The following is a 14,325-nucleotide window of genomic DNA, read 5'->3' on the forward strand; positions in this document are numbered from 1 at the left end:
TTTTAGTTAGGGATATTTATCCCTGTTTCTCTCATATTGTTGCAATACATTTTTTTTTATTATTAATAAAGTTTCTTTTATTTTCAAAATCACCATTGCAATTTATGAGATTGAGCTTCATTTATCTTATCTTCATCAATTATTACCACATTATATTTGTATGTTTATATGTGTAAGTGTTTTTATTATTGATGCAAATTCTATAATATTTACAACTCTTCATAGAGTTATATTAAATAAACACTAGAAATTATTTCTATGTTTATTAATAATTGTTAATTCTAATACAATTATTAAGAATTTGTTTAATAAAAGGATCTTTTGATCTGATAGGGGTGGAGAAAAGTTAAGAAAACTATGCAGTTCAACGATCTTTTATATCTAATGAACTCTGGATAGTATTCAACTCCACATAAACTCTATCACACTAAGAGAATCATGATCTTTACAACCTTTAGGGGTGGATCATAATCTCTATATACTTAGGGGTGGAGGTTGTCCACAAGTACCCTATATGTATATTCTTAGGGGTGGAGTCTATTCCACAATTCCCTATGTAATACATATCTTCTTTAAACATGGAAGTAATATAATGAGTTAGCTGTTATCAATATAAATTCTTGATCTTGATTGTATGTTCCATTTCGATTTTACTGTTGTAAGTAAAAGTTTGATACCTTTGAAAGTTCTTTGTTAAAGTTTCACACTACCTTAATTGAGTGGGAGAATTTTAAAGTTCTATACCCATCTTCATTAGGTTGATAATTGTGATAGGTACTTAAGAACACTACTGAAAAACAAATCTAACCATTCACATGGATAGGTATAGCTTATCAGAATTATGAGAATAAGATAAAGAACTCTAGTTCAGTCCATTCGAATGACTTGAACCAAGAATTCTTAATCCTCATAAAATTTTATGGTATCTTTATTTTGATTACTTTATCTCTGGCATGTATTTTTCACTTCAAATACTAGTCTGCTATGTTGATGACTTAGTCTTGACTTAAAGTTTTAGACTAATACAAAAGTCACAACTAGGTAACTCTCCAAACAATCAGAGGTTAAAAGTATTATTTAACCAGACATCTGCTATTGAGTGGGAGCTATCTGAGATGTAATCAAATAGGGAACATTAGAAGATATTCAAGAAAGATTTATGAAAGTGATCTATATGTTAGATATTAAGGAACTGTGTATCAGTTGTCCTAATATCTCACCAACTCATTTCGATTTCTATGAGATGGTGTTTACTTTGGGGGTGGAGGAATTATTGTATAATAATTCAAGCTCTACCAGAGAAGAATTATAACTTTGTGTATTCGAAATCCAAGAAAGTTATATCACTGAAGAAAAGTCTACACTGTATTATCTCAATTCCATATTTTAAAATATGAAAGATATGTCTTCTATTTATTCAGATGTACTTTTAAAACAGTAAAGATTTCAGTATCCCTTGATAAGTAAAGCATATAGTAAAGGATGTTTCATAAGAGTATTTATGAACTATTTCCGGAAGTTTGGGTGGATTCAAATATACTACACTTGATCTAAAGATCAAGACATCAGATTGACCTATTTGCGCAGTTTGTTTTATATTAGTGCAAGTGGGAGTTTGTTGGATTTTATGCCCTAAATAAAACTCTTTACAATCTGATTAGTTATCAATATAAGAAATTTGAAGTGATTGATGTTTGCATGAATTTTACATGCTAATGGTTTAATATGTTAAATATGTTTATTACATTTACACACAAAATCAGTTAAATCCAGATCATATGTTTATTCACAATTACAGTATCGTCAACACAGTGGAATGTGATTGTGATCATATGAATCAAAAGACTTGGTCCCTGTTTCATCAGTGTTATTGGATTTACACTAATGTGATAATCAGCGATGATGTATACTTACACTTGGAGTAAGTGTTATGTTCTTTCCAGGACATTAGTAAAGTATACTAGTTTCGAATGTATGGAGAATACATTGGACTGGACCGATATTGCAACTAAGTTAAGATATTACAAACTTACCGTTATACATATCTTTCCAAGTCAATATCAGTAGTTGATCTTAAGATTAAAAGAATCTAAATCCTGATATGCTTAGGCTCAACTCAGGAGTGCTATTCATGTTCTTTGATTTATTAGTTAAGCCTACTTTTGGGTCAGGGTGATACGTATATTTTGGGAACATGATAGTATGATTGAGTGGGAGTCTTTGAACATAAATATGGAATCTATAGCTTCTACCGGTGTATAGAAGTCAAGTGATGATTCCCTTCGAGCTTAGCAAATAGAAGTAAATGGATGAGCTCTTGTTTAACTGACTAATTATTAGATCACTAAACACCATTTACAGGTAGCTAAGTGTTTTAAGGGGCAAAATACATTGAGGGGTGAGAACGGTAAAGAAATCCCATCTCGATGTAGATCATCTATATAGAGGATCTTTAAATCACAATAAGATTATAACAATGGTTAAATGAGATAGCATATTGATATCGTGGAACATACAATATGCTCTATATAAGTCTGAGAGTGCAATTCTAAGTTCTAAGAGTGGATTCAACGAAGAATTAATAACTAGGAATTTACTTGGTAAATTTGGTTCACTTATTGGAAGCTCAGCATATAGATCCATGGTCCCCATTCTAGTTGAGAACATTCTGCTTGTAAGACTCATTAATTGATTCGTGATTGATCAATTATAATTCTAAAGTTAGACTATGTCTAATTTTATGAATTTTCACTAAGCAGGGGTGAAATTGTAAAGAAAAGAGATTCTAGGTTTATTTATTTATTAATGGACTTTATATGTCTAATTAATAATTAAATTAAATGACAATATTATTTAATAATCTATTTTAGTTATTAAATAATTTGTTTTGGCATCTAAAAGGTTAGAATTGGAAAATTGACGTTTTTGAGAAAATAGAGATAAAATTTGATAAAACTGCAAAATCAAGTGAGGCCCAATACAACACCATGGCCGGCCACTTAATGTGGGATTTCAAATTAATATTTTCATTATTTTAATGCCAAATAATTCCTAACCTAAACCTAGTAGTTGCCTATAAATAGAAAGTGATGGCTCAGTCACAACACATGCTTTCATTAGTAATCTGACAGAAATTTCTCTCTTCAGAAAAACTGAGTCTTCCCCACTTTCTATACCTGGCCGAAACCCTCTCTCCTCTTTTCTCCTTCATCAATTTCGACCCTAGTGAAAGAGTAAGTGCCCACACACAGCAAGCAGTAACTAAATCATAGATTGGAAGACTGTGAAGGATCAAACTTGAAGAAGAAGGACATTCGGGCTCAGATCTTGATTATACTCTGCTACAGAAAGGATACAAGGGTTAGAGATCTGAGTGGAAGGAGACATTAATTCCGCTGCATCAATGTAAGGTTTTCTTAACTCTATATGTGTTTATTTTATCGTTTTAGAAAGTTCATATTTAGGGTGTTTAAACAACATACTTGTGAGTAGATCTAAGATCCTGGTAAAATAAATTTCCAACAATGCTTGCTCTGTGTTTGAGAGAATGACTAATAGGGATTTGGTTTCTTGGAATGCGATAATTGGTGGGTATGATGTTCAGGGTTACTCTGAGGATTCGTTTAGAGTGTTTTGTTCATTGATGAGAGAAGGTAATTTAAGATTTTTTTTTTTTTGTTAAATTTCTTAAACAGCTATGCATAAAGACTTTGCCACTCTCTTATTTCTTTGGTTCAACATTTTTGGACTAACATGCATTTGCCAGCTCTGTAATTTGATTCTCAGTCAATCATATGTTGACAGGATGTATATAAATAATATATGTACATATAATGTTATAAATAATAGGGTATGGGCGGCGAGTCAGAGTAGCGGACCAAAAATTTGATGGCCTTGAGGAGGCGTGGGTAGATTTCTACTTCGGTTGAGTTGATCGCCCTTTGAATGAGGGCCCTGACCTTCCCACGGATGATGTTTTGGGGCAAAATGAAAATAGGAATGGGATTTCGGAGGCGGAAGAGGCGGTGATGGTTTAAGAGCATGGTGAGAATGGAAGAAGAAGAAGAAGAAGAAGAAGGGGTTCTGTCGAGATTCGAGAAGAAAGAGAAAGAGAAAGAAAAAGAAAAAGAGAAAAAAAAAAGACTTTTTTTTTTTAATTTTTATAAATTGTTTTTTTTAATATTTATAATTATTTTTTAAAATTAAATTTACGAGGACCACTAAAAATTTGCCACGTGTACAACTGTGTACACGTGGACAGTCCACCGTGGCACCTAACTGTGATTTTTGGACGGAGGTGTGCAGAGCAAAACGGAACCAGGGTTTAGGTAGTTTAGCCGCCAATATCCCATTTTTAAATATCTCTAAGGATTATAAAGTTTTTTTTTATACAAAAGTACAAATTATTTTTTATTTTTTAAATAACTGATTAATTGTACCACCGAGTGTGTGGTGTAGTTGGTTGGAATACTTTGCATAAGATTTCTCATTTGATTATTCTTGAGAGTTTGAGTCCCATGATGACACTTATCTTGGGCATTATAAATTGTGCTATTTTAGTAATAAGAAACTTTTGAAGATTCAACAAATGAGTCAATTGACGAGTGCATATTTGTACACTCATTCTTAGTCAATTATTAGATGAATTAGTATTTATTTTTGTATAGATTTGATGTGTTTTCTCCAAGTGTGTAGGTTTGTGTTGAAAAGACATTTTGTGATGGATTGAGATCTTTGAGCCCATTTTTTACAATGATTTCATTATTTTCTCGAAGAGCTTATGAAACCCAAAATGATAGAGCTCGTTCCCAGCTTTCTAAAACATGTTAAATCATCTCATTTGGAGTCTGGATGCAAAAGTTATGCATGATTTATTGAGCAAGGTCGAAGTAGAAAAATAGCGACAAAAAATAGCATGTGGCTATAACGCCCAAATTGCTGCGCTATAGCATCGAATCTGAAAAAAATTATATTTTTTGCGTTAAAACAAAGCCTCAAGGAGTACCGCATGGCGCGATAGTGCAATACTTATCTTTTTTTATATATATATTTTTTAATTCTAATGAGATTCATCTATCTTTTTTTGGCCTATATAAAGAAGGAGATAAATTAAATTTAGTGACGATTGGAGAGATAGAAACAAGCAACTTTGAGATTAGAAAACACATTGAAGAGTGAGAGAAAAGAGATTCAAAGCAATCATCATCAACTTTCATCATTAAGAGTTTTTTTTCTTCTTCTTCTTTGTTCTTTGTTTAGTTATTTAATTATGAACATGATTATTGTAGTTATTATGTTTGTGATTATAAACTAAACACTCATTCTAGAGTGTTGATGAAACTATTTTAAATTATGAATTTAAGTTTTTAGATTATTCTCATATTTGTTCTTGTTATTTGTTTATGCAATTTTGTGCTAATTATCATCTTCTTAATGCTTGATCACCATTAATTAGTATAGAAATTTTAGGTCTTACACTTGAGAGAGGATATCTAAAATTGAACTTAGAATTACATGACATAGGAAAAGTGTGAGATTGAGAGATTCCACTAATTCTATTAGTTTCATTTAAAGAGAATCATATTGCTTTATGAGTGCTTATTTGATTAACATTGAATAGAGATATCGTGTTAGTTAATTTAAGTTAAATCTATCATCGCTCGAGAGAGGTTAATAGCTTACATTAGGATTCTTGAAATTACAAATTATAGGATAAATTAGGATAATCAGTAAATTGAGATTCATAATTTGAAATAGGGAAATCAATGCTCTAGGTTTTTACTTTTTGATTAAAAATCATTATTTGTCTATTTATTTTTCCATTTATCTTATTATTTGATTCTTAATTATAATTTACTTTGTGTAATCTAATTAAAGTATACAATTAAAAAGTATAATAATTAGTAAAATTTAATAATAAATTCCTGTGGGTTCGACAATCTTTTTAGTATTAAAACTACTATAACAACATGGTATGCTTGCAGTAAAAATTGTGTATCATCAATGTAATAAGAAAATTTTAAAACTTCACATTAATGTGTTAAATATGATGTTGATAATACTTCATGTTTCTGTTAATACTTTGAATATGACATACAATCTTAAAACAACTGCTGTGCAACTAATGAGTTGCTCATTGCAAAGAAGGAGGTATTGTTTGTTGTTATTGTGTAACTTGTGTTGCTGACCATGTTCACACACAATGGATACCTTATGAAGCAAGGTTCTTTTAGTTTTACTTGTATGTAGAAGAATAAGATTAGATCGTCATTTATCCTCAATGGTTGGTATCCTTCTTTCACTTGGTATTTCAGTTACAATGGAATGTTTTCTTGGTTGTGTTGACCGAGATTTTCGGCAACTAATAAAATATTATAAAATTATTGAGCTGTAAGAAAGTGAGAGAAAGATTTTTACGTGGTTGGGGCGTTAATGAGCCTTAGTCCACGAGTCTTTTTTATTTATGGATGTATTTAATACAGAGATTAAACTTGGGAGAATTTCACCCTTATAAATACAGAGAATGTTCTTGGTGAGTATTTACTCTACTTGCTCATATGCAGCCCAAGATTCTCGATCCTATTTAATGAGCTTTGAGGGGGTATTTATAGTGTTTTTGGTGGGGTAATCCCTAGAATTGTCCTTACAAGTGTATCTGTAAGTATCCATAAAGTTGGGTATTCCCAATGAATATACCATGGGTAATGCATGGTCAAATCCCTAGGTGCTGTAGGGTTTTTATGTGGAATGTCCTTATTGCCTTTTGATTGACGTGACTCTTCACAGTGTAGCCGTCGCTAGACTTAAATGATCATTACTGTGGCGCTGCTGGTTGGAGGTTGTGCCGTCAGACTTTATTGCGTGTAGCAGTCCCAACACGCTTCCTCCCATGCGACATTTAATGCGACTTGATTGCTCAGGAGAAACCTGACACCTCGCGGAGATGCCTTAGCGTTATGCGAGCTTCCGGGAGCACCTTGAGTTCCATGTGCCTTCTCCGGGACCTATGTCCGGGACGTTACCTTATGGCATAAAAGACTTAGCAAACAATGTGAATTGCTTGACCCACGTGTCCCTGTCCGGTTGGTCCACGTATATTGGGCAAAATTAGGGGCAACAGGTTGCATTCCAATACCTGTTTCAACTTGTGTACTAGTTCTTCATATTTGCAATCTATTAAAATGTATTGGCCAGTAGCTTTGTAATTTACATAATTTATTCCTTGATCAAACTATCCATTGCAAAATATGAGAAATGAAATTACGTCTTTTTTCTGACAGTTTGAAAATTTAAGCATTGTAAGTCAACTATGGGATAACTGTCATGAAACTGTAGTGCAATAAATATATTTGTTGTGAGGCAACAGATATTAAGCCTTAAAACAACTAATAATGCACCTATGTAATACAAACAAAACTTATCACAATCGAGTTTTCTCTGTACGAGTCGTGTATTGCCAATTCTAAGCGCTATTTTTTTTAAATAATAATATTGTAGTAGCACAACTATTATTCAACCAATATACAACTTAAATGCAACTATAAATTGAAAATTTGAATGAGCATTATCATGAAAAAATTTGTCAGTATTTTTTTTATCACTGATCAACAATCAATTGTACCTTAATATTATTTTAATATTATTATGTGAAGAAACAACTGTTAGAATTCCATACACTAACTTTATATCAACTAAGTGAATATATTAATAAAACTAACCATGCTAAATATTTTTTTTTTAAAGAGCTTTGTGTTGGATTGTGGATATAAAACACCTGCAAATATCATAAAAACTATTGTATCATTGACAGTTTGTAATTATTGATATGTCTAGTTTCAGAGCGTTAGTAAAATATTAATGCAACATCAATGTAACTACGTAGAAACTTAAGAACTAGAACAATATTTCTATGTATGTGGCTCTGTATGAATTTAAATTTTCTTTGTTATTTGTGATTTGATATGACTAAATCCACCATTGAAAATCTGGAAAACAACGTTAATGCAACAGGAGAAATATTAGCTAGTATATTGATACATTTTTTTTTTTCGATTTATACCCGTTTTGGATTGATCAGGATCTCCAAATCTATTTCAGACAGATCTACATTTTATGAATATGAAAATTGATATTAGGAAGATTAGTTTTTTGTGATTTTAATCATAACTCAGGGTTGAATTTTAGTTTCGAACTAAATTTTCTACCCGATTTTGCATAAATGTGAAATTGTATGTGTTTAGATTTCTTACGGTCTTCTTTTCAGGTGAAGTCGCTGAAATTTATGGTGATTCTCTGTCTAGCTTGGTTTCTTTTCAGTTGGCCTGCTGGTTTGGTTGTTGGAAGCTGTCATTGTTAAAGAAGGCGGTTCGTGAGGCTGAATGGTTAGAGCAAGATGTAGTTTTGTAAATTTATGTTGTTGGGCTGTATAAATATTTATAGGGCCTACCCGATATATTTATGTGATATTTTTGCCATTTTAATAGAGAAACTTACAAAAATACTGGAATTTGGGTTAACTTTTACAAAAATACTGACACGGAATTTTTTTCTCAATAATACTGTGTTTTTATAAAACAACAGTGGGACACAAAATAGAACAACTAAAAACAACAATGGAACAACTGATAAACAACCGTAGAACAACAGTAAAAACTTAACACAATACACAGTATAAAACTTACACAAATTTTTTTAAAAAAACACAGTATTTTTGAAAAAAATTCATCCCACAATAAAAAAGTAAGAAAAATAAGAATTTCAGTATGTGGTGTAAATAATTCTTTTAATAGAGGAAATTATATTGTATACCCACTTTACTTTATTTGTTTTAATTTTTACTTTGATTTCCATATTCTTTAAGATACACCCACTTTTATAGATGATGTCCTATTATACTCTTTAGGTTGATGTAAATTATGTGCTAAATTTAAATAAAAGGTGAGGGTATATTAGGCAAATTACTCACAATAGTGGGTACTTTTTATATATTTTTACAGTTTTCTATAAAAATAACAAAAAAACTATGTAAAAGTATCATGAAAATAACATCAAAATAACAACAAAAGATAACATATAAATAACAAAAAATTAACAAGAATACAACATAAAAGACGGTATTTTCTGTAAATAAAATAAAAAAAATATTTAAAATTTATATAAAACCGTATTTTTATAATTTGTGTTTTTTTTGTGAATTTGTGAAATAACCTCTGTAATAAATACATGAAAAAAGCCCAATTTAATTTAATCTCAAACTTCTGTAATTTTTAATAATTTCGGTTTTTTTTTTTTTGAAATATCTTTAAGCTATCTTAAATAGGTGGGTACGGATAGAGAAGAGGGAGAGAAAAGTAAGTAGCTGTGTATGAAATGAGTTGAGCTCGCCCCAAGCCTTTTTGTTTCCCGGTGGGGTTACCCGAAATATCAGGATCGTGCAGATTTCGACACGTGGACCCACGCTTATAATCGGATGCAAACCTATTTATATTCCACTCTTTATTCCTCTTTTCTGGTCCGCCCTCTCTCTCTCTCTCTCTTCTCTCTTTCTTCCTCAACGTCGTTCTTGTTTCTCACTCCTGTATCCTCAAACCCTAGAACCCTTCTCCCCTCCATCCTTGACCCGATTTCATGATTCGGTTCTTTAACACCTTAGATTTTCTCTCCTGAGCATTTACTTTCCCATTCTGTTTCCCGGAGAAAATCCAGCTTGGATTCGTTATTTTCCGAAACATCGTCGGAGTAGTAGGAGGAGGCGGTGGAGGAAGGAATCATCGAGAGATAAATGGCGACTGCAACGAGCAGTGTGTATGTTAGTGTTATCGAAGATGTTGTCAGCAAGGTCCGCGAAGAGTTCTTGAACAACGGTCCCGGAGAAGACGTTCTAAAAGAGCTTCAAGGAGTAATTTTAGCCAAAATTTCATCTTTCTTGTTATATTATAGTCTTCCATTTTGAATTTTATAGTTCTAGATTCACTTTTTGGGTATTTCCACTGATTTATTGCGGTTCTTGCTAGAGTGGTGTTACGGGGGTTCGATCCGATCTTCGTTTTAGGGTTTTGAGATTTGGCTGAGATTTGAGGTTAAGTTATGGTTTAACTGATCCAATGTTGTTTCGGGAAAATTTCAGATGTGGGAAACGAAAATGATGCAAGCGGGTGTAGTAAATGCCCCCATAGAGAGGTCCGGTGCTGCGAAGCCCACGCCTGGAGGTCCAATTACTCCAGTTCATGATCTCAACGTACCATATGAGGGGACTGAGGAGTATGAAACCCCTACAGCTGAGATACTGTTCCCTCCGGTGAGTATTTTATTATAAATATATATATTGATGTATGTCAATTCATCGGTTTCGTTAGTCTTGATATATCATAGTTGACTTGGGTTCTTTGAAATGGTAGACTCCGTTGCAGACTCCGATTCAAACACCTTTACCAGGAACTGCTGACATTTATAATATTCCCACCGGTCCTAGTGACTATTCTGCATCTGGAAATGATAATGGTGGCGGTGGTGCTGGCACACCTAGCAGTGGCAACACTGAGCTGAAATCTGCTACTGGAAGACCCAGTCCATACATGGTAAACCCCACTCTGTGTGTGTGTGTTTAGAGTTAGAGATAATATGTAAGAACGATTTCAATAAATAAATATAAAATAATAAATAATAACTTTCTGTATTCATTGTTGTAGCAACCTCCTTCATCTTGGATGAGCCAGCGGCCTCCACTAGATGTTAACATTGGTAAGCATGGTTGGATACTGCTGACGTTACGAAGCTTCTGTTCTTTATGATTTTATAGTAATTATTGCTGTATGGATGTAGCTTATGTTGAAGGGCGGGATGAAGTGGACAGAGGAACTGCTAATCAATCTTCCACACAAGTAAGTCTTGTTTGTTTTGCTTTCTTAGAAACTTGAAAAAAAGATGCTGGTTTCTGATTTGAAGAAAATTCATGGTTAAAGAGCTGTAGATAATTATGGTTTATATGATTCTTTTTTCTAAGTTTTAATGTTTATTCTATAATTGTTGTTGTTGTTGTTGTAGGAGGTATAACGTTGTATAGCAATGCAATCAACATGTCATCTTTATGGTTAATTTGTGTCTTATGTGGGGGAAATTCCAGGACTTCTTCACTATGAATTCTGGTAAGCGGAAACGTGAAGATCTTCCTCCACAGTACCAGGCTGGTGGCTTTGTCCCCCAGCAAGATGGAGCTGGGGATACCCCTGAGCTTTTTGAGATTGAGGTTTGTAGTTTTTTTTTCATGTTTCCCTTTTTGGAAGTTCTATTATGCCATTTCACGTACATTATCATTATTGGAAGTTCTGTTATGCCATTTCACGTACATTATCTTGTTTTATCTTTTACGGTTGCTTTTCTTTTATTTTAATTTAACACGATCAGTTTGGCCCTCTTGAATATTTTGTGGTGCAACTACTGTTGTCACTTTGCATTTTTGGAGTCCTTGTATTATATTCTACTTATTATGTCCATTGTTTTTGTTGTCCTTTATTTGTTTCTTGAGTGCGACAATTAAGTTGAAATTGGTATCCTACAGAAGGGTTGTCTGTAGATAGGTGAATATGTGGCAGCAGGTGGTTCAGGCAATGACAGGTTTTAGTCTGTAGGAGAAATTTTGACAGAAAAGAGACATCTTCTGAGTAGCTTGTTGTGTTAAAAGCATTTTTTGGTTGAGGATTCAATTTATGTTGCAGTTTATGTATTTTTTAGTAGCAGTTCGTCCTTGTTATATGGTGCATTTTTTTTAAGTACAATAGCTTTAAGTATAAACCTTTTACCTTTACCTTTATTTGTATCACTTTAAGCTTGATTCACGCTTTCATATTAACTTGCATATCTATTTTGCTATTTACCAACTAATTATTTAATTTTAACCTTCCAGGTAATGGGTGGAACCACTTTTCATAGTAGAGGTGGGAATAATGAGATGGTAGAGCGCATGCTTAGGTCATCCTCAAAGATTCCTCAACTTGATGGGCCGATTCCTGATCCTTATGATGATGTGCTTTCTACTCCCAATGTATGCATATTTATTTGTTGTTTCATGTGGCTAAACATTATCCTTTTGTCACTGTTTAAGCCCTGTGCTCATCTGTCATGGAATTATTTTTCATTGTCTCAGTTCAGTTTCCTCCCTTAAATTTATGATGTCCACTCACACAGATTGTTGATAGAATTGAATTCTTTTGTTGTTTCTATATGATCACTGTAATAATTTTGTACAATTATTTCTATGCTATGTACTGTATTTGTTAAAAAGATAATAATGCTTAGACATTTATTTGTTAGGGAGTGAATCATCTTCTACTTTGCTAACTTCATTTGTCGTAGATTACTTTGCAGAGTAGATCTAAATACTATATTTCTCTAAGTTATTTAGAAGGTTGGGATGTCATGTTTGTGGCACGCAGGAGGAGGGGGTAGAAAAAGCCACCCACAACATTGATAATTTGGTGGAACTTTTTATTTTTTATTTGACTACCACATACATTTTTTGGATTTTGGGTCTCTTTGTTTGGTTGGCCTGAATTGACTAGAAGTTTATTTTGAAGTTGAAGTAGATATATGCTATTCTTCATTTGCTTAGAAATTCAAATATGTTGATTGATATTGAGCTGCAGTTTGTTTCTGCTAGCGCTAGTGCAACTTGGATTGTTGTAGTTTCTGTTTTTTTTTTTTTTGTAACTAGGATCCCCGCCTAGCCCTACATTATTGGGGGGGCGAGGAAAGTATTGTTCATATATGTGCATGCATTCTTAGTAAAGTTGCGTCACTGTGCTTATGTACTAAGAAATTTGTAAAGTACCATTAAAATGCTGTTCCCTTTACTCTCTTCTTTCCCCCATTTATTGTTGTAAACTCCTGTTTGTACCTATACCTTACAGATATACAATTATCAAGGAGTCTATAATGAGGACTACAACATAGCAAACACACCTGCACCCAATGGTAAGTATTGGGATATAAAGAAAAATCATTTTTGTTAACTCCAAGTTGATGGCATATTTCTTTATGGTGGTGACATTTTGTTGTGGAATTTATTATTATTTTTTTTTAATTGATCTCTCTCTATTTCACTCTTTCCTTCAGACATTCCAGCCAGCACTCCTGCTATTCCTGCTCCAGAAGATGTTGGAGAGGATGATGATGATGAACCTCCATTGAACGAAAATGATGATGATGATTTGGATGATGTGGACCAAGGAGAAGAGCTAAATACACAACATTTAGTTTTGGCCCAGTTCGACAAGGTAACTCTCTCTCTCTTCACTGTGTTGTTGAAGTCAGCTATTCTGATATTTTGATTTTTTTTTTTATTTCTTTTGTTCGGCTATTCAATCTAGTAATGTAAAATCTTGTGTATCTAATCTGATTGGGTAGGTTACGCGCACCAAGAGCAGGTGGAAATGCACTTTGAAGGATGGCATTATGCACATAAACAATAAAGACCTTCTCTTTAATAAGGTTAGGATGTGCTGAACAATCTTATGGTATAGTTTCATGAGGTGTTTGTCGCCATCTCTCTTACTGAAATTGTGCCAATGGCAGGCAACAGGGGAATTCGACTTCTGAATCTGATTAGCCGAAGATATATATGAGTTTCGCCTACATAGTGGATGTGGCCAGCCTTAGAGGAGAACAAGGGGATGGAGCGGTGTGGTTGGATGTTTAGGTGACTTTTGTTTCTTGATTATATATTAAGTGAAAAGCTTGAGGCAAGAGAAAAAAAAAACTTGATTAGTACTTTTTTATTAAGATTGGGATGGACGTTGGCCTGGTGTACATAATGAATGAGCTTTTTCGGCCTAAGTGGATGGTCGCTCGAGGCATTTCCAGAAGTTGAAATTCTGTAATGGAATATTATATCATTCCATGGACTTCGTATACTTGGGGACTTTTGTTTTTTTTTTTTGGGGGGGGGGGGGGGGGGGGGGGGCGGTTAATTTATGAATTGAATTACTCATCATCTACCCTATTTTTTTCTTCTTATTGCGCGGCCTTATATAGGACCGTTTCTGTGACTCTATTCTAATTCTAGGAAGCTTTTGCTTTCATTTGGTCGTTCGGATCTCTCATCTACAAAAATTACAAAAATATGTGTGGGAGTAATGAATAATATCTAGTTTTTTTTTTTGAATAAGAATATTGTTTAGGATCTATTAGTCAATTTTTCATTACCATTGAATTAGTACGTAGCTTTATTTGTCAACTTTCAATTTTGTAAAATAGAAAACTTTTCTTAAAACTTAACTTGTTCGAATTCGTAACTGTCTATTTGAACTACAATTTTTCTTTTAAAACGAA

The 14,325-nt window shown here is 33.1% G+C and overlaps 1 protein-coding gene across 1 annotated transcript; it reads left to right on the forward strand.

The window, feature by feature from the left end:
* The first annotated feature begins 9,344 nt into the window (after positions 1-9,344).
* On the forward strand, positions 9,345-14,082 carry LOC115719626 (transcription initiation factor IIA large subunit). Its single transcript, XM_030648735.2, has 11 exons — positions 9,345-9,898; positions 10,127-10,297; positions 10,398-10,577; positions 10,689-10,740; positions 10,822-10,880; positions 11,123-11,245; positions 11,903-12,040; positions 12,906-12,969; positions 13,111-13,271; positions 13,402-13,485; positions 13,570-14,082. The coding sequence occupies exons 1-11, from the start codon at positions 9,782-9,784 to the stop codon at positions 13,591-13,593; spliced, it is 1,173 nt and encodes a 390-aa protein (XP_030504595.1). The 5' UTR covers positions 9,345-9,781; the 3' UTR covers positions 13,594-14,082.
* The last annotated feature ends 243 nt before the right edge of the window (positions 14,083-14,325 follow it).

The sequence above is a fragment of the Cannabis sativa genome, chromosome 2 (assembly GCF_029168945.1).
Source record: "Cannabis sativa cultivar Pink pepper isolate KNU-18-1 chromosome 2, ASM2916894v1, whole genome shotgun sequence".
In the NCBI taxonomy this organism is placed as follows: domain Eukaryota; kingdom Viridiplantae; phylum Streptophyta; class Magnoliopsida; order Rosales; family Cannabaceae; genus Cannabis; species Cannabis sativa.

What these genes read in the sequence shown, in the direction of transcription:
- LOC115719626 (XM_030648735.2), top strand. Translation starts at nt 9,782, where the DNA reads ATGGCGACTGCAACGAGCAGTGTGTATGTTAGTGTTATCGAAGATGTT. An exon ending in CTGAGATACTGTTCCCTCCG is followed by an intron (nt 10,298 to 10,397) that starts GTGAGTATTTTA and finishes TTGAAATGGTAG; the next exon opens with ACTCCGTTGCAGACTCCGAT. An exon ending in AAGACCTTCTCTTTAATAAG is followed by an intron (nt 13,486 to 13,569) that starts GTTAGGATGTGC and finishes TGCCAATGGCAG; the next exon opens with GCAACAGGGGAATTCGACTT.